The sequence below is a fragment of the Lontra canadensis genome, unplaced genomic scaffold (genome assembly GCF_010015895.1).
Source record: "Lontra canadensis isolate GAN:19392208 unplaced genomic scaffold, GSC_riverotter_1.0 scaffold38, whole genome shotgun sequence".
Taxonomy (NCBI): Eukaryota; Metazoa; Chordata; class Mammalia; order Carnivora; family Mustelidae; genus Lontra; species Lontra canadensis.
In genome coordinates, this window is record NW_022631032.1 from 5,730,665 (window position 1) to 5,751,235 (window position 20,571).

A 20,571-nucleotide genomic window follows, 5' to 3' on the forward strand; every position below is an offset into this window, starting at 1 on the left:
TCAAAACATGAAATTAACACCGATACAATACTATCATCTAATTTATTGACCTTATGCAAATTTTGCCAGTTGTCCCATCAATATCCTTTATGACAAAAGGAGAAAAAAAAAAGTCTTTCCTCTGGGACACACACCCTGACATTTAAGCCCTTGAGGACAAGCTCTGATTTCTCACATTTGTGTGGTTTTCCTCTCAGCTCCCAGGTTAGGAGTGTGTGCTGACTGGCATTTGCCTGGTAAGTTTCTGTGAGATGGACAGATGGGTGGATAACAGTGACAAGCCAGGGTGCGTTTGGTGGAAGCAGGCCTCACCCTGGACTTCAGCATATACCTATTTGTGGTCAGCAATGTGATCTCAGAGATCGCCTCCTTACACAGTCCTTGTGTGGCTCTCAGGTGGGTAGCCGCACTACCCTCTGTTTCCTACATGCACAGCTGATAATCTACAAAGTCAGCTGATTGGCCTGTGGGCACACAGCAGTGTCCAGGCCAGGACACAGGACTGCTTTTCTGTAATCTGCAGGGGTGAGGCTTTGGGGGTGACTAATTGCTAATGTCACCACCACTCATTCCTTCAGTAAATAGTTACCAAGTGCCTCCTCTGTTCCAAGCACACTGAGTATATAGCAGTGAGCAAAAAAAGAAAGTCTGCCCTCGAAAGCCTTTTACTTCAGAGAGAGGGGAAGGGCGGGCAGTAAATCTACAAGTAAATATATAGTTTGTTATATGGTGCTAAGTGCCACGGGAAGGGGCAGTAATAAAGTGAGGTGAGGGAGAGGAGAAGTGCTGAGCACAAGGGGTTGCTGTAGGACATGGAGTGCTTAAGGAAGATCTCATTGGTTAAGTGACTCTTTCCCATTTTTTTGTTTTAAGGTCTAATTGACATACAGTAAAGTTTACCCTTTCTCGGGCACAGTTCTATGAATCTAGACAACTGCATAAGGTCATATAATTATTGCCATAATCAAAGTATGGTTCCCCCACCCTAAGACATGTCTTTGTGGCCCTTAATGGTCGACCCCTCTCCCCACACCCTGCTAATCTATTCTCTGCCCATGTAGCTTTGCCTTATCTAGAATGAGACATATCAATTGAATTATACTGTTCATAGCCTTTTGAGTCTGGCCTTTCATAGAGATAGATGAATCGTTGAGATTCATCTATGTTCTGTATATCAGTAGTTTGTTCCTTTTTCTTGGTATTTCATCGTATAGCTATACCACAGGTCACCCGTTCTCCAGTTGTGGGATAATTGGGTAAATTCTAGCTTTTGGCAATCACAAATACAACCACCATAACCATTCACGTATAGATACTTGTGTGTGCATAGATTCTCATTCCACTTGGTTAAATAGGTTTTGATTAAAGACCTTCAAGAAAGATGAAGATAAGCCATGAAGATCGCTGAGGCTATTTTTGGCATTCATCATACTGTTATTTAGCCAAATGAGTAGGTTTGTGCTATGAAATTGGTCTGTTTGGGTCATTTTTCTTATTTGAGTTACTTGGAGAGAGTGGAAGCAATGGAGTAGGAAGGGAAGAAACCATTGGTGGGTTCATTCACTTGTTCATTCATTCATTGATCCATTCAGCCAACACTAAAAAATGAAAGCCACTAGTCCACAGTCTGTGACCCTAAGGAAGCCTGAGACCCTTGGATCTACACCAAAGGCTAATTTTAGATGGTTTATCTGACATAATTTCCTTTCTGAATTTCCTGAAGTTTGGGTGAGAGAATAGTTAGCAAGTGTGGAGTCATCATTGTTGAAATGGACAACGGAGACTCAAGCGTTTTTGAGTTCTTATCCCAATGGTGACTCTGAAGTCCCCTCCAGAGGCCCCTCCAGAGGACCCCCGAGACCTGATATTCATTCAGTCATGAGGTTGTCTCTACGGGAGTGCAAGATCTCCTGAAAAACATATTTAAGTGAGACATACTTAAATGAGGGCTCTGCCTGGGGCAGGGGCAGTGGGCAAGTCTCCTAGGATTCAAGAACTTTATGAAAAGCCAGGATTTACAGAAAATAACTTGTGAACATCTTTGTTTCAGGTGATGCAACTGTGAAAAAGAAACCTGCCCCCAAGACGCCTCCGAAGGCAGGTAATTGGTCATAAGCAACATTTGGGGGCAAGGGTCATCTGCCATGAGGTGTTTTTCCTTTGCCCGGCTAGACTGAGCACTGGCATAAGGTCCCAGGAGACCACTGCTGCCCCTCCCTGATTCAAACCCTGTATTATTCAGGCCAGATTTTCCCCAAGAGCCTCTGTACAGCCTGGTCCCCTACCCTCTGTCATTACTTGTCTTTTTTCCTTCCGGGGTAGTGTCTCTAGCTATAGGGACATCATATGGTATCATACAGTACTATGACTTTCCCATCCCTTCTGTGAAATTCTGCCTAACTCTGCCCTCCACGCTGCCATTTAAGGAGGTGATCCACTGTGTGCTATCTTAATGCTCTGGTCTGTATGCCTTTGTCATGTAGAGCCTTGTCTGTTTCCCAGTGAAAGGCATTTGAGGAGGTGGACCCTATTGAACCTGTCAGCCAGGGTAACCTGGCTTGAAGGCAAGGTGCTGCTTAATTAATAGAGTTAGCAGGGGGCCCCTGGGTGGCTCAGTCAGTGAAGCATCTGCCTTCACCTCAGGTGGTGATCTCAGGGTCCTGGGATCAAGTCCCACATCCGGCTCCTTGTCCAGTGTGGAGCCTGCTTCTCCTATGCCCTCTGCCATTTTCCCCTGCTTGTGCTCTCTCTTTGTCTCGCTCTCTGTCAAATAAATACATAAAATCATTTGAAAAAATTAAAGGACTGAGCAGGTATATTAAGAAATTTAGGGTAAGATGCAAATTCCAGAGCAATTGACAACTGGAAAATTCTGCCATGTAGATTGTGTGGGCCATTTCTGAAGAAAAACAAACCTAGCAGGCCCATCAGTTGGACATTCTGGAGCAAAGGCCGCTGTTCTCAGTGTTACCCTGGAGGCTCTAGAAGGCGAGAGAGGAACAGACCAGTGTGGGCAGCAGCACTGAATGATATCAGTCTCTCTGAGGCTCCCTCCTTTGTCCTCTCCCAGCCATGCCCCCTCAGATCGTCCAGTTTCCCGAGGACCAGAAGGTGCGTGCAGGAGAGTCTGTGGAGCTGTTTGGGAAAGTGGCAGGCACCCAGCCCATCACCTGTACTTGGATGAAGTTCCGAAAGCAGGTTAGTGAGGGAGGGGTGTGGCCAAAGAATGACCTCCCCAGCCCCTGTGCCGAAAGGGACCAGAAACGCCATCATGGGCGGCAGCAGCATTTTGATCAGCGGGGCCTTGGAAATGGGAGGGCCCCTCTCCCATCTGTCCCCACCCACCACATCTGAGTTCTTAATAACCTTTTCTTCTGAATCTGCTTTACAGACCCTTTGGGTGACAGAGAACAGTATGAAGGGAAAAAAGGAAACCATTCATGCCCCCCCCCAACCTGATTTTGATATTTTAGTCTAGAATTCTACTCAGAGTCAGGAGAATTGAACCACTGACTGAAAGGACCTCTCAGACCCTGTGAACCTTCTGTGATTCTGGGTTAGCCCACTGAACCCTATCTGTGGTAACCACTTCAGCTTACCAATGCTGAAGGGATAAAAGGGAATCCAACTATTTGAATAGATAAATTGTACATTAACTAGAACCTTGGCTTACTGGCCCGGAAATATACCTTTTCTCATAAGGATCCTATGAAAGAAGGGTCTGAATTTCTGAACAACCAGCTTAAAAGGACATGGGGAGCCCACCGGTTCCACTGGGCCCATGTGGGTAGTGTGTGCCTCTTACATGAGACCAACAAAGGTGCCAGGCGGTGGCTGACACTGAATCAGGAACTTTGCAGAGGATGTGAAGATTTCTTCTGAGTTTTCTGCTGCTCTATTCCAAACCATTCAAACTGCCCTGAGGCCCAGAGATGGGAGGCTAGTACCAAGGAGGCATGGAGGACTGGTCTCAAAAGATGAAGCTGAGAAGCCTGCCTTACCATCCCAAAGGGTGCTTGCTCTGTGCTCTCTCTGGCCTGGTGGTGTCTGAAGGAAGATGGACTCTCTCCTTTTTCAGAGACATTTGGCCAGGTCCCCGCCGGGGACAAAAGAACTTTCTCTGGTGATGGATATGTTCTGTATCCATTATCCAATATGGTAGCCACCACTGTAGGTAGCTACTGAGCATTTAAAATGTGACTCGTGCAACTGAAGAACAGACTTTGAAATTGTAATTAATTTAAAATCCTTATAACAGCTTTGTTATATACACCATAACATTCAGACACCATAAAATTTGACCTTTTCAAGTGTACCATTCAGTGGTTTTCAACCATTTCAGTTGTGTAACCATAACAATGATCTAATGCTGGAACATTTCCATCATCTCAAAAAGAAACCCTGGACCCATTAGCAGCCATTCCTCCCTTTTCCCCAAGCCCTGGCAACCACTAACTTACTTTCTGTCTCTATGGATTTGCCTACTGGGGGCATTTCATATAAATGTATTCTTTCATGTCTGGCTTGTTTTACTTAGCATAACATTTTCAGGGCCTATCCATGTTGTAGCATACATCAGTACTTCGTTCCTTTTTCTGGCCGAATAATATTCTATTGTCTGGATAGGCCACAGTTTGTTTATCTGTTCATTAGTTGATGGACCTTTCAGCTATTTCTGCTTAATTAAAACTTAAGAAGCCACATGTGGCCGGTGGCTCCAGTATTAGCATAGGAGAGGTCAGAACACACTGGGGTTAGGTGACTGCTCAGACAGCTTCTCCTGCCCTCCCTCCCAAAGCCCTGAAGCTATGGGACCCTCCCCAGCTCTGGGTTGGGCAGCAAGGGCAGACACAGTCCATCCATCAGGCCGTGCTCGGCACGCTCCCCGCTCACCCCAGAGCTGGAACCCCTCAGGGAGGCTTAGCTTTGGACGCAGAAGAGGAGGGGCCAAAGGGGAAGCCCGGGGTCTAGACAAGACAGAGCCTCATACAGCCTGTCTACAGCCTTCCCTAAGGGTGGGGAGTGGAGGTCAGAGCCCTCTTCCCTTCTTGGCCCAAGTCTCTAGCACCTGTCCCACTGTCTGCTCCCAGATCCAGGAGAGCGAGCACATCAAGGTGGAAAACAGCGAGAATGGCAGCAGGCTCACCATCGTGGCCGCACGCCAGGAACACTGCGGCTGCTACACTCTGCTGGTGGAGAACAAGCTGGGCAGCAGGCAGGCCCAGGTCAACCTCACTGTCGTGGGTGAGTCTGGGGATGGGTTGGCCTAGGGGTCAGAGGACAGTAGGATGATGGGCCTCTGGGCTTCATGTCCCTGGGGCCCACTCCTTCGGCACCCTGCCCACAGCCTCACATGCTCCCGTGTTCCCTCTCCCTGCCCCCTCTCTCTGGCTGGACTTCGTGCTTCTGGAGAAGCCCAGACCTTACCGCACACCCACAGCATTTTCCTCTTCCTGTGAACCCCCTCCTGGCTTCTTTCTCTCTAGTCTTTGGGAAACCTGAGCTACACTACCCCAGACCCGTTGCTCTGGCACCTTGCTCCCTGTCGCTGTGGTCCACCCCCTTCCCTCTCCCCGGCCACCGGTCCCTTTGCCAGTCCTCGCCTTCAGGCCGTGCTGCCTTCCACGTCCTCCTGTGCCTGCTTCTGGGGGCACTGCAGGAAGAGGATCACGAGCCGCAGACTCAGTGCTCCCTCGCCGGTGTCAGCCGGCTCAGTGTCCTCCCTGCTTCTCTGGCTTCCCTGAGGAATTGGAGGTGGTAGGCATGAGCTTTCACCACCTCGTGGCCCGCGCCTACAGGTATCTGTATATCTGTGCCCCTTCCTTTGTCTTCACCTCCTCTGCTTCTCCCGGAAACATTGACAGGGCTTTCCCATCCCAGCCAAACACGCAGGCGCGTGTACACCTGCAGGATCCTGTCTTACTCTGGCCGCCCTGCCGCATCTCTGCCGCCTGCACAGCCATGCCCCCTCACCGGGGCCAGTCTCCACTTTGATCCTGCTTCTTCGCCCCCCTGAGGCCTCCCTCCCACCCCCGTGAGTCTGCTGGGACCACCCTTTCAAGATCACGGTGACCTCCCAGTCCTACCTCCACTTCTTTTTCACCTCCTGCCATATGGAGTTGAGTCTCTCTCCAGACTGATTTTTAAGCTCACTTTTTCCTCTCCGTCCCAGTCACTGTCTTTCATGCCCTGGGGGACTGTCTCCTGAAATGTCCAAATACCTTGCTAACTGGTCCCACACTGTGGGTTGTGCTCGGGCCCTTGAGCCCTGACATGGCGGGCACTTGGGACAGCCAAGGAACAGTAGATGAAGGACTGGGCAGGTGGACAGCAGGCCATGTGCCTGTGCACCTGTGGCCATCAGAGACTGTGTGCGTAAAGGCCTTTGGCCTCGCGGTGGCTGATCTGATCCCCTTTTTCTGCTGCTGTAGATCAGGAGTTTTAACTCTGGGAAGGCCAGTGTGCTAAGGGGTCAGGGAATAGGTTTCTCATCTATAAAGACAGGAGACACATTTTTCTCACTCTTTCTCTCTTTGGTGACTCCGGATGTTCATTTCGATGATTGTCCCCCAGGAGGCAAGACTATATGGGGGCTTGGGAAATTGGCCCTAGTGACCCAGTTGGCCTACACATTGAGACGTGTACCTGAAGTATTGACTTGGCTCCCCTCTCCCGGCATCAGCAGGCATTGGTTTCCTGTTTTCCTTGATGTTCTCTTATCTGCCCCAGCTTGGGGAACCTGGAGGATCACCTCCTTTGAGCTGATCTCCCGTGACCAGCGCCCCTGCCCCCGCTCTGACTTGCCCTGCGGTGCCACATGCGCCCCTCCCCCAGGCCCACCGCGGGGCTGTGCTTCTGGCCTTTTATGGTTTCGTTTCTCATTCTCTGCGGCCAGTGCTGACAGGGCTTTGGCGTGGCTGCCCGCCAGCTGGCAGGAGCAGCATGTTAAATGCCGTCCTGGGAGGGGAATGGAATGGAGGGGAACGGGCTTTCTGTCTGCCTCCCCCTCGGAGAGCTAAGAATAGAACGGTTCAATAAATGGGGAACTTGCATTGATGGACCCAGCAAAGCCGCATTCATTCAGAGCCCGTGGATTTAGCCTTAGTCCACAGTAAACCTGGCTTAGGGCCAGATTTCCCTGCGTGGCTCTGGGGGCATCTGGGCATTATCTGATCAGGGCTTATTAAGTAGATGTCAGATAGAAATGGGACGATGAAACAGGAATTGTTTGGGCAACTCCAGACCCTTTTCGAGCACTCTGGAAGCATCCGTCTGCAGGCCGGCTGACTGAGGCCGACTTAACTTCGACTGGTTAGCAGGAAACTTCTCTTGTCTGTCCTTTAAAAATACCATTTTCTTTTCATCGAGGCTATGACTCCTGTTTTTTTTTTTTAAATGGTAATAAAAAGTAGCCTTTCCCTGGGTTCCTTTGAATGAGTGTTTAACTATTTTGAAAGGCAGCACAGGAATTGGTGGCCTTCTGAGAGCCTCTGCCACAATGGCCCTTCCAGCTCTGCCACGGGACAAGGGAGGGAGGGGCCCCAGAGAGCTGCTGGCCCAGATGCATTCCTTCCAGTAACTTGTCCAGCTAGGGGAAAAACAGGTCACTTTGCATATCTTTAAAGGAGAAAAACCAAGTCCAGAGAATCTGCAAATACCCAGTAATCCCCAACTACTCTGAGCTTGGAACTCGCTAATTTTAAGGGCAGGAGATTTCCCCTTGTGGTGCTTGGCATGGGTTTAAGCAAGATGCTTCTTGATCTTATTCTGCCTGATAGCTTGTAAAAAAGCAGGCCCTCGAACAAGGCTCTGGAGATGTCCTGGAGTCTCCTTTGGGCTCTGCCACTCGCTAGCTGGGTATTCTTAGCAAGCAAAGTGCCTCAGCTTTCAAGGGCCAGGATCATCCAATAGATGACCCTGGTGATAGGGTGGTCACTAGGAATGAAAGTCCCCCTTCCTCAATTTTTCATCTTCTCTTGTGCGACAGCGGGCAACACATATCATATGTCAGTCTTTCTGACCCTTTCAGCCAAGAGACATCTGGAACAGGGTAGGGCACAAGTAGTACCTCTTTTGCAATACCCATTTCTCAACATTGGCTTCACCAACACAGAGGGGAGAAAAATCAGTCAGGGGAGTGTATGTGCATTTGTCTTATAAACCTACACGACTCTAAACGTGTCCAACAAGACACTTCCCAGGCAGTTTTCTTTGGGGGAAGCAGTGAGTCTGTCTTTCATCCCTCTTTGGACTTTTTTAACTTCCTTAGCTGGGTCTTGAGAGGACTTGAAGCACTTGCCTCTACAAGAGTTTAGAGCAATAAACATCTTAGCCAACACCAGAAATATTTCTAAAAAGACTGATACATCTTTCAGAACAAATAGTTTTTCTAAGAGAACACTTTAAACAACCAGTGAAAGTGGTTCCATCCCAGGAGGCCTCCAGAGTGACTGCCAATGGTGGGAGGTAGTTCTACCACGATCCCAGAAACACTCCACATAAGGGGGCTGTGAGGGGATGGGCGGTCTCTGGGCAAGGCAGCCATAGAAAGGACAGAGAAGCCGTGGGGCCTGGGGAACCAGGGAGGATGAATACGGATATGTGTATGTACATGTGTGTCACACACACACACACACACACACACACGACGGAATGTTTGTTTTCTCCCCTGTCTGCACAAAGTCATTTATAAGAATTCTCTTCGGCTTTCCAGCCTTGCTGAAGGGAGGGTGAGTAGGAGTCAAGGTCTTTACCTGGCTTTGCTTCCTTGGATGTTTACAAAACCCCTACCAGGTAGATACACATTAGCACCATTGTCCAAATAAAAAAGAGGAACTAGAAGTCTGGAACCTTGAAGTCAAGGAATTTGCTCGAGGTCACATAGCTTATAAGAATGACATAGCATGAAAAGCATGGTTTTAATTGCTGGTTTGGGAAACCCTACACCTCAGACTGCCTTGGCGGGGGCAGGTTGGGGGGTAGATAGAGGTTACTGGATACTGGTATCTATAGCTGAATCAGCCACCTATGAAAACAAAATCTGAAAAACAGGAGAATTTTGTTCAGAGGAGTGGCAGACAGAATCAGCAAAACTCTGAGGCCTGACCAAAGTCTAGGCTGGCATGATCTGCCTGGAAGTGGGTGGCGTCACTGGTCTGAGTGGGAAGGCAGCCTGCTCCTGTTCCAGGCCTAGTCTGGGATGGTTGTGATTCACTACTGTGGTTTGCTTTTGAAAGTCTTTCTCATTTTATCCTGGTCCTATGAGGATAAAAGAGGTGGGGTAGAAGTAATGTTTTACATATTACAAAGTGAGAAATAAACTCCCCCCAAAATGAGAGTGATGATACACGCCAGCCCCTTGTCCAGGAACTTCTCACAGCTGCCTTGTAATCCAATCACTGTTATTTTCCACATCACTTACAGACCTGGAAACTGAGGCACAGAGAGGTTAACAAGTAGTGAGTGGAGACAGAGCCCTGTTCAGACCCAGATTGTCTTGACCTCAGAGCTCGCTGTGCTATTCCACCTCTCCATGGGGCAGGCGTTTCCCAAGTCCCGGAGAAAGTGGGGACTGACCCTCGTTATGTCACAGGCCACTGGCCTAGGGCCTGACAGACACACACACGCACACATTAAATTCTCTCTCAAAACATACTTGTGATGGGAAGCAGTCCACGCCTTCTGGGCAGCTTCCTAGATCTGTTTACTCAGAGAAATATGTTTAGGACTGAGGCAAAGTACAGGAAATCATGACTTGTAGGCTGGAAAACCGGCCAAAAAAAGAAGGGGGTTTTCGAGCAAATAGGTATTTGCGGGGCTTTGCGTGTTTGTGTGTTTGTACACAGGTGTGACCGTGTAGGTGAGGAGAGGAGAGCCAGGACCAGGGCTGTCGGCTCCGGTTCTCTGGGCTTTTCCTCCAAGACAACGCTAATCCAGAAACATTCTTTCCCTGCAATTCTGAAGACGTGGGTGATGTGCTTCTCTGTCCCCAGACAAGCCAGACCCCCCAGCCGGCACGCCCTGCGCCTCTGACATCCGGAGCTCCTCGTTGACCCTGTCCTGGTATGGCTCCTCATATGACGGGGGCAGTGCCGTGCAGTCCTACAGCGTCGAGATCTGGGACTCGGTGGACAAAACGTGGAAGGAGCTAGCCACATGCCGCAGCACCTCTTTTAACGTCCAGGACCTCCTGCCTGACCGAGAGTATAAATTCCGTGTGCGCGCCATCAATGTGTATGGAACCAGTGAGCCGAGCCAGGAGTCTGAACTCACAGCAGTGGGAGAGAAACCAGAGGGTAGGCTGCCTTTATTTTATCACTGGCTTGAAATATGTGTGTATGGCTTTCCTTGTGTATGTAGAAACCTGTACTGAGAGGGGTACCGAGAACCGAGGAGATGTCAGTGATGGCTGGCAGAGTCTTTGGGGATCTTGGTTTCCAGGATGGTGATGCTGATCCATGCTTTAAAAGAGGTACTTGTGTGACTCTTCCAGACATTGGACCAGCAATTTTGGTACCCTGCCACCAGGGGGCGATGGTGTGTTAATCAGAAGCGCAGTCCTGGAAGGCAGGAGTTCCTGGGGACCTAAGTTTTAACTTTCCCCTGCATCCACCTCCCTCCTTCTCTCATGCTTCTATCTCACTGTCTACTCGGTGTTGAGTTCTTGGAACACAAAGACAGATTAGACAATGGGCTTAAATCTTCAGTAGGAGGACAGCTGCGTAGACAGTCACTGTGATGAGATGGGATACATGAAATTATAGTGGTGTAAACAAAAAGAGGAGGAGACACAGCAGAAAGCATGAATAAGTTTGCCATGAAGGTGGAGGAAGGCTTCCTAGAGGAGGTAACACTTATGTGGAGTCTTGGGGAAAGGAACGGACTTCCAAGAGGCAGGGAAGATAAGGAGAGGCATTCCCCATGGAGGAAACAGCATGAGCAAAGGTGCAAAGTGTTGGAAAAACATGGCATTCTGAGAAGCTTGTGCCGGGGTATATGCTGTGTGAGTCAGAACGGGAGGAAGCAACCCGAAGGGCAGTTTAAGTTACATTGTGAAGTTCATCCCAGATTTCTAGGCAGGGGACTGATATGATCACATGAGGTTTTTTTAAGAAAGAGAATTAGAGGAAGAGTAGAGCTTTGCTACCCAAACTGCAGTCTGGACCAGCAGTCTTGGGATCTCAGCACTTGCTGGAAATGTAAACTCTTGGCCCCTCCCCACCCCTGATCCCTTCTGAACCCTCATTTCAATATGATCTACCCCATGGATTCAGATGCATGCCGCAGTTGGGGAAGCACCCAGGGAAGGACGGGATGACACTGGAGTTGGCAAGATACCAGTGGGACCTCTGTGGTGTAGTTCAGGTGGCGAATGGTCCGGCCATGAATGAAGGCCTCAGCCGGTAGAACCGACCATTCTCAGTGACTTTTTGGGTAGACTTGGAGGAAAAATTAGAAGAGTACAAGATGACTCCCAGCTCCTGGCTTAAGTAACTGAACACAAATTTTCTATTTTGTTGTTGTTGTTTGTTTGTTTAAAAATCCACTGCCTTTTTTTTTTTAAGATTTTAAAAATTTATTTATTTGAGAGAAAGAGAGCAAGAGGGAGAGAGCATGAGCAGGGATAGGGATAGAGAAAGAGGGAGAAGCAGGCTCACCACTGAGCAGGGAGCCCAATGCGGGGCTGGATCCCAGGACCCCAGGATCATGACCTGAGCAGAAGACAGACGCTTAACTGACTGAGCCATCCAGGCACCCCGAACACAAATTTAAGAGCCATTTATTATTACGGTTCTTGGTGGCTAACATATATCAAGCACTTGCTATAGGCTAACAGTGTGGGCAGCCCTCTACGTGCATCATTTCCTGCATCTATCTCAGTGAAGTAGCTGCCATTATTACCCCCATTTTACAGATAGGAGAAATGAGGTTTACAGGGCGAACCTACGTGCCCAAGATCACAGAGCCTGTAATGTAAATGGAGAGCTATCTGACCTGAAGCCTGTGCTCCTTTGGGAGTAGTCAGACTGCCTCCCAGGGACTGGAGGTTAGGCAGTGGGGAGTCCCAGAGAAGACACAAGTTCTGGTCTCAGTCCTGTGTGACTGAGGTGACTGAGGGCAATCCAAGTGTCCTCAGACTACTGACTTGAATCTAGAGCTCAGAAGAAGGCTTAGGTCAGAGCTAAGGATTTGAGAGTCTTACTGTTTAACTGATAATTGAAGCCACGAGCATCAGTGAGGTCCCCAAGAGGGTGGTAGGAAAGTCACCACAGATACATGGAGACGAAGGAGCCTGCAAGACCAGAAGGAAGGGCAAGAGGGAGAGCACCAGGAGAGGATGGAGCCAAGCTGAAGAAACACAGATATTGTGAGTCACTGAGAGGGCTCAGGGAATAGCCACCAGCACTAAATACAGAAGGAGATGAGGTCTCCTGGATTTAGCCCTTCTAGACACAGCCATCTTTGAGAATGAAGAGCAGAGTGTTTCCACAGGGTGGAAAATGGTTACCCTGGGATAAGGAATAAGTGGGAGAAGGAAAGGCCAAGAGGGTGGAATATTTTTTCAGGAAGTTTGGTGTGAAGAGAAGCAAAAGGCTGCCATGAATTCAAGGTGGAGAAGAGGCTGGGGGTGGGGAGGAGGGACACCAAGGAAAAGAGCACCGGGAGAGGGAGAGCTTCAGGTTGTGAGACAGAGAGAAGGGAGAGTAAAGGACAGGGCCTGTCTGAAGTCATCACGGGACCAGAGGCCTCTTGAGTATGGGACGGCCATTACGGTTTGATGTCCTTTGGTGAGAAAATCAGATATAAAATAGATATTCAAATCTTGCTTTCATATGAAATGAGGGCTCCAGAAATAAATCGGAGGACACCAGTGGAAAACACACCAGATTTATAACGTTGCAGGTACAGCCCTGTCTTGGGGGCTTTTATCTGGCAAGCCAGGGAATGTGGAGGCTGTGGAGGCATGGATCCCAGCCCCTGGGACAGGCCCACTGGGCCTCCCTGCAGCTGTCCTGGGCTCCTGGGCTCCTGCCCACCAGCGACTTGCAAATGTCTGCTGGGGGAGCCGGTAACAGAACGGCTATCTGCCGCCCTTTGACGCCCCCCCCTTCGAAATGAGCTGGCATAGGCAGGTTAGCTTGGGGGCAGTGGGGTCTCCAGATCAGGCACTCAGTTTTATGTTTTTAGCATATTGCTTTGTTCAAGAAGAGTACTCCCCACCTCTGGAAAAGTGAGAAGGAAAGAGATGACAGGGCAGTGAGAAGATGTTCCTTAGCTGGAAAGGAGCTCTTCCAGGTCGTCTCTGGAGGAAACCCAGAGAAACTGTAGAGTTCCTGAAAACCCCAAAAGATGAAGGCCATGAGTGCTGTAAGGTGTGACTCCCAGGAGGCCAGGACAGCAGCGCCCAGGGCTGGAGGGAGAGTCTGTGGGGACCAGGGGCTAGGACTGCTGGGCTCTGGGCAGGTTGCCCTCCCCGTCCTCCCTGCAGCCAAGCCAAACCCCTGCTGTGGTCCTCAGACTCTCTTCCTAGGGCCCCTCCTGGCTGGGAGCAAATGAAAGGAAATGCAAAAATAGCCTGCAAGCCCAAGGAGGGGTCCAGGCCACCCAGAGCTTTCAGACTGGAAGCTGTTCCCACCTCCAGGCCCAGCTGGATTACCAGGGAGGAGGGGCAGGCAGAAGAGTTGTGGGGCATTAGGACTGAGGGGCACAGGACAGAGGGATTGGGAAGGTGGGCTGAAGGGAAGTGGGGGTTCCAAGTCAAGCCCCCCGTGGATGGGTCAGATGCTTGTTAGTTATAACCTGGGTCGGTCATCTGTCTACTTTAAAAGGGAAATGGCTCACAGAGAAGTGGGGTGTGTTTGCACACGTGTGTGAACTGCATGTGTGCATGGGTGCGTGTGTAGGTAGAGGAGGGATGAGAGGGGGGTTTTGGTGGCTCCTCTCCATGGAGCCAGTGGTCTGTGGTGGTCATCGAAACAGCAGTGCCAACTCACTCTCCCTCCACTAAGCCCAGCTAACATCGGCTGTCCCCTTCCCCACTGCCACCAGGACCCCTCCCGCCTGTGCCTTAGCAGCTTGGGTTTTCCTCTTCATCCTGATCTCCCCGTTCTAACCCTGCTAAGCACCCCAACCCCACCCTACATTCACTCCCCCAGTTTATCCTGCACCCCTCCTGTGTTCAGGCACTGTTTGGCTGGCACAGGACAAAGCACGATGTCCTTCCCCCCACACCAGCTTTAGTGGCCTCCTTATGTGACAGCTGCCCCTCACACTAGAATCCCTAACCCAGTTAGCTCCCCACCCTGTCTTCCCAAACCTGGGTAAACAGAGCCACTAGCCCAGTACACCCATCCTCTCCCGTCCCAGCCAGGCCTTCATCTCCACCCCACCCTACCCCTGCTCTGACTCTTCAATCCACTCTATCCTTGCCCCCATCCTAATTTGTTCTAGAATATATAGTTGCTAGTGAAACAGCAGGGAGGAAGACTCCTTGAGGAGCTAGGGCTTCCTTGCAAGCCTGAGGGCAGTTAGAGATGCAGAGCCCCTGAGGGCTACAGATCAGCCTCCCTGGGCGGCTGGCCCAGTCTGGGGCTGCAGAGGCCTCTCTGGGGCGGGGGTGCCCTCTAGTGCCCATTGGGCATGGAACAGCCCTTGGCCCTGGAGAGCTCCGTCCAGGGGGCTGCCTAAGGTATGCCGCGTGGGAGTCCCCAGGGCACATCTGGTCCTGTCCCAAACACTACTCCAGGGGCATGAGACTTATCTGCTTGCCGAAAGAGCTCAGAACCATCTTCCAAATAGTTCTTGTGCTTAGCTCGTGGATGTCCTAGCTCTTTCTGAATAGAAGGTTTTTGAAACCTCTTGTTGAAATCCCTCCTGCTGTGTAGTTCAGCTCCTTCTGTGGCGGAAAGATGGAAACTGAGTGGTCACCCCTCCCATTACTACAGCCCTTTATTCTTGAAGGCCTGGCTAATCCAACTGTGGCCTTTCCCCAACTCCTACCCTGCTCGTCTCCTTAGGGCCACATCCCCCTCCAAGCAGAGTGGAGGCGGAACGAGAAGGAAAGGGAAGAAGGGAAACCTCTCAGCCTGGAGTCTTGGTCCGTTTCAAACAGAGGAAAAGTGGTGGAACAGTGAGCCCGAAAGAGGGGCATGACTTCCCTGAGAAGGATCTAGGTCCCCACAGCCATAGCATCAGGAAAGCCATCTGCGTTTCAATTGCCAAGGGAGAAAGGCAGAGGTGAAGGGCGGATGTGGTGTTTGCAGTGAGGGCCAGAAGGCCAGCCCTGTCATGTCTAACACTGGGAAGAGGCCAGTTCTAGAACGGCATGCCTTCTCCAGGACTCCCCGCAGGGTGCCCCCAGGTGCCAGGCCGTTGGAAAGCCCCATGTACAGCTGCTGCCCCCTCACTAGGGAAGCACAGACAGTTCTTACTAAAGCTGCCAGGCCTACACAGCCCGCCTTCTCCTTTATCTCTTGTCCCACTGCTCATTCCACAGCAGGACGAGTGGCATGGGAATGAAAAGAAAAGGGGATGCCTCATTGGGTGAACTCTCTCAGAGAGGGTACCATGGGCCAGGACGCTAGGCCTCCCCAACAGTAAAGGTCACTATTATTGTTAGTATTTTGTCTCCAGGGTCCAGCCAGTGAAGCAGCCGTTGTGAAGGACTCGAACCCCTTGGTTCCCTTAAAGCCCCATCCGAAGTGCCCTAAACTCCTGCTGACCCTATTTATCATTCTCATGGTGCATCTGGAGATGTGAGTTCTTATGCCTACAGCCTTCCTCCTGTGTGAGGAATCACACGAGATCATTCTCTCAAGTTACGGTATTGATTAGCTGATAAAAATCAGTTACTTTGGGGCGCCTGGGTGGCTCAGTGGGTAAAGCCTCTGCCTTCAGCTCAGGTCATGATCCCAGAGTTCTGGGATTGGGCCCTGCATCGGGCTCTCTGCTCAGCAGGGAGCTTCTCCCTCTCTCTCTGCCTGCTTTTCTGCCTACTTGTGATCTCTCTTTCTCTCTCTGTCAAATCAACCAAGCAATCAATCAATCAATCTTTAAAAAAAAAATCAGTAACCTTAATCTCACCCTTGGCCATTGAAATTGTTAAAAAGTAAGGGTGTCTCATTCAGTTGGGTGTCTGACTCTTGATTTCAGCTCAGGTCATGATCTCAGGGTCCTGGGATCGAGCCCCACATGGGGCTCTGCGCTGAACGTGGACCCTGCTTGAAATTCTCTCTCTCCCTCTCTCCTGCCCCTCTCCTCTAAAAAAAAAAAAATCTCCACTTTAGACTTTTTCCCAACCAGGGAGGCCTAACCATGTCTGCTCATCTCCCCACAGCAGCTCTTCCTTTCAGTGGCTTTCCATGCCTCCCCAGCCCTGCTGTGACTTTTTAAGTGCCTACGGCCCCAGTTCCAGCAGCAGATGACCCCAGGCTCTGCTGGGGGCAGAGTGAGAATACCTGCTTGTGGCCAGTGCACATTTCCCCTCTACCTGCCTTGATGGCGTTCTGTTGGCCAGAGCAATAAGAAGGCTGAGAAACTGGGCTCGCCACACTTGGGTTTTAACTAGCCGCCCTAGGGCTTGTTACCCCTAAATGTTGAATAATTAAATTCTCCCTGAAATGTGACTCCGTTACTGCCTTCCAGGTGTGGCTCCCTGGGCATTCTAATGGTCTACGAACTGACAAGGTCACTCTCCACTCTCAAGTGCAAGTGTTGCTCGGTTAGAGCAAGAAGACTTGCGCGGTTAGGCTGCTGTCCTGGAGCTCTCTGTGAAACCCCCACCACTAACCGAGGAGTTCCCATCTCTCCTACCCTTTTTATGGTTCCAGAGCATTTGCCTTCTTGTGACAGAATATTCTTCCCTGTCCCAGTGATGTTTAGTTTTTCATTTCCTCAGCAGCACTTTAAGGACTCTAAACAAGGGGCTCCTGGGTGGCTTGGTCCGTTAAGCTCAGGTCATGATCTCGGGGTCCTGGGATGGAGCCCCAAGTCAGGCTCCCCACTCGGCATGGAGTCTGCTTCTTCCTCTCCCACTGCCCCTCTACCCTGCTCATGCTCTCTCTTTCAAATAAATAAAATCTTTAAAAAAAAAAAAAAACAAAAAAAAAAAAAAGACTCTAAACAAATTGCAGCCTCTCTTGATCCCGGAAGACTTATCCATAGGATGAGTGCTGTCCCTTATCACACCCTTTCCCCAAAGTCTGATTCTCTCACACAGACACAGACACGCGCACACGCGCGCACTCTGTAAAATCTCTGTCCTCCCTCACTGACTTCTCTCAGTTCTTTGTTCTATCTCCTCAGGAAACCTGCCTTGTCTCCATCTGTCTGTGAAACATAGCCCACATCATGACTAAGGAGCACAGAGCACATCACAAAATATGGCACCTAGAGCTAGCCAGTGACACTAGAAATCATCTAAAAATACACCTCCCCTTTTACTGAAGAGGAAACAGGGACCCAGAAAGGGAAAGGCTCTCAACCAAGGTCAAAAAACATTAGTGGCTCCATAGGGACAAAGCTATGCCTAGGGAAGGGAAAGCCCGGAGGGGCACCTGGGTGGATCAGTCCATTAACCATCTGCCTTCGGCTTGGGTCATCATCCCAGGGTCCTGGGATGGAGCCCCACTTTGGACTCCCTGCTCTGCAGGATGCCTGCTTCTCCCTCTCCCACTTCCCCTGCTTGTGTTCCCTCTCTCACTCTCTCTCTCTCTGTCAAATAAATAAATAAAATCTTTAAAAATAAATAAATAAGTAAAAATAAAAGGAAAGCCTGGAGCTCTGATGTGAATTTGTTCTGATGGACACTGACTGTCCCCTCATGCTTCCCCCCATTCACTTCTGACACATCCATGTGAACAGCCAGTGTGGGCTGCTTATGTCCCTTCTCGCCACACCTCTCAAACACCTGCTGGCTTCACTGTGTGCCCTCACCCACCTTCCCATTGTGTTCCAGCATTTCCTTTAAGACCCAACTCAAGGGCTTCTTCTTCCCAGAATAATTCCTCTGACTTACAGTTGCCCTATTTTATATCAACATCCTGCCCTGTATGTTCAGTTTGTGCTGTGATGTCATATGCAGGGATTTCAGGGGGATGTAGTTCTCCCTCCCCAACTCAACTGTAAGCTCCAGGAAGGAGAGATCATTCCTTCTGTGTATTTTGTTTGTATACCCTCAGTAGCTTGTATGATACCTGGTACACGGCTAGAACTCCAGGTACCATTATCTAAGTAAATGGATAAATACGTTTGATACTCAGAGCAATTTAAGTTGCTGACTTTCGAGCCGAGCAGAAAGGGGCTGTCACAGTTATGTTGGTTCTGAAAGTCGGAGAGCCTGGGAGCACTGTGAAGAAGGGTATGTCTAGGGGATCCTGAGGTTACAGAGCAAGAAATGGAGGTGACTGCTTGTGAAGAAGCTGCTGGGTAGGCTGAGGCTGTGGTGTGTCCATGGCCCTGGTGCAGTGGGGACTGACCCAAGCCTATGGCCATTCCCAGTGCTTTGGGCTTCGTGGTCTTGGGCCTGGGAAGCCTGAGGTCTGACAAGTCCCCCAGCATGTTTCGTTCTTGATGGTCCTTCCCTAATGATCGCTGTGTCCTCTGTTTTCCTCCCTGTCTCCCCCCAGAGCCAAAGGACGAAGTAGAGGCATCAGATGATGGTGAGTGCAGGCCACCTGTCCTCAGGTAGACTTGAGGCATGGGTGGAGGGGGGGCGAGAGAGGAATCTGACAGTTCACAGTCACCCCACCCTCACCCCGCAGATGAGAAGGAACCTGAGATCGACTACCGGAACGTGACCGTCAACACTGAACAAAAAGTGTCTGACTTCTATGACATCGAAGAGAGACTAGGCTCGTAAGTGGAACGGGAAGTGTCTTTCGGGCCCCCAGGGTGGGGTGGCACAGATCCCGTCATTAAGTTCCATGCCTTGTGTCCCCATCTTTTCCTGGGTTTTGCCAACCTCCCATGCCGAGACCCCCTGCAGAAAGAGGAGGTGCAGTACCAGTCAGCAACCCACAAGGGCATCCCCCCCAGACCCTCTCAGCTACTGCTGGTGCAGCTGGCTCAGGTCCAGGAGAGTCTTGAGCAAGGCCTTCCTTTCCTGTGCCTTCTTCCCCCAACCCCCGCACGGGCTAACAAGGCACCACCGGGGGTCTGGTCGGACTGTCTGAGGCTGCTGTCCGTGTCATCGGCAGGAGGCAGGCAAGTCTGAGCCATCTCGCTGTTCAGCAGTCATAGCTTTTGTGCATCTGTAAAGCCCACAGCCTTGAAAGGCACAGCTGCTCACCACTGCTCGCTTTAGGAACCTGGTCTGCGCTGTTTGCTCTGGTTGTCCCCTGGAGTGCAGACACCCCAGACCTGAGCCCTCACACCCTCCCCTCTAGCAGCAGCCCCCACGGCTGCCTGTCTCCCACTAACTATCCCTGGAGAAGCCCAGTGGAGGCCAAGGGGGTGGGGTTCAGGTTTGATTTCTAGGAGGTTTCTGGGAAATAAAAGGATGACACCAACCTCACCAGAGTTGCCTACAAGGCGCCTGCCCTGCCCATGGGAGCTGGGTCAGAGGAACACCGCACTCCTCTCTCCCACCATGGACAACAGGGACCTTCCTGGGCTGTCTCCAGGACCCCATGCTGGACACTGGAGCAGAAGGAAGTAGCCACTCAGAAATTCTCGGTAGCTGGGGAGGACTTCCTCCACCTGAAGTCACAGGTCCATGTTTGGCGAAGGAGAGAGAAGTCCATCAGCCAGGATGGAGGCTTCAGCCCAGACAGAGGAGCGGGCCTGGGTGGGGATTGGGTAGGGATGCAGGCTGGGCTGGCCACGAGGTTGCCGGTGAGGGAGAGGAGGGTTGTCTGAGCTAGAGGGGCACCCCATGATCAAGGGCAGGCACTGGCAAACTTTTCTATAAAGGGCCAGATAATGGCTAGGTGAGGTTTTGGCAAAGCAGAAAAATGGCCATGGGCGAGATGCACACGCACGAGCGTGGCTGTGCACCAGTAACATCTTATTTCGAAAAAGAGGTGGACTAGATTTCTCCCACAGGCCATCACTTGTCAGCCCCAGTGTAGTGGAAAGCTCGGCTCAATTTGCCTTTTCTCTCCTCCTCCTTTCATTCGCAGTGGGAAATTTGGACAGGTCTTTCGACTTGTAGAGAAGAAAACTGGAAAAATCTGGGCAGGGAAATTCTTCAAGGCATATTCCGCAAAAGAGAAAGAGAATATCCGGCAGGAGATCAGCATCATGAACTGCCTCCACCACCCCAAGCTGGTCCAGTGTGTGGACGCCTTTGAAGAAAAGGCCAACATCGTCATGGTCCTGGAGATGTGAGTGGTGGGCTGCGGGCCCAGGACCCCTTGCGCATCTCCCCCACTGTCCACACCCAGGCCCCTCTGCCCCAAAGTGGGGAGCACTGCAGCTAGAGCTGTAGCCTGAAAGAGCCTCCCCACCCCCAGTGGCCGGGGGACACCCTCTAGAACAGCACATCTGTACACAGGAGTGGCCCTCACCCACTGACCTCCAGCCTATGGCAGCCCTCGCTTGTTTCCATAACAGATTGGCAGATCTTTGAGG

The 20,571-nt window shown here is 50.7% G+C and overlaps 1 protein-coding gene across 6 annotated transcripts in view; it reads left to right on the forward strand.

Moving 5' to 3' along the window:
- MYLK (myosin light chain kinase) overlaps nt 1–20,571 on the forward strand; it is a 199,544-nt gene that overhangs the window by 147,591 nt on the left and 31,382 nt on the right. For all 6 annotated transcript variants that reach the window (XM_032869493.1, XM_032869488.1, XM_032869489.1 and 3 more), the window contains 7 exons: nt 2,051–2,101; nt 3,071–3,198; nt 5,091–5,244; nt 9,993–10,295; nt 18,627–18,659; nt 18,762–18,855; nt 20,121–20,324. In XM_032869493.1, coding sequence (XP_032725384.1) covers nt 2,051–2,101; nt 3,071–3,198; nt 5,091–5,244; nt 9,993–10,295; nt 18,627–18,659; nt 18,762–18,855; nt 20,121–20,324 — 967 coding nt within the window. The remainder of the gene's footprint in view (nt 1–2,050; nt 2,102–3,070; nt 3,199–5,090; nt 5,245–9,992; nt 10,296–18,626; nt 18,660–18,761; nt 18,856–20,120; nt 20,325–20,571) is intronic.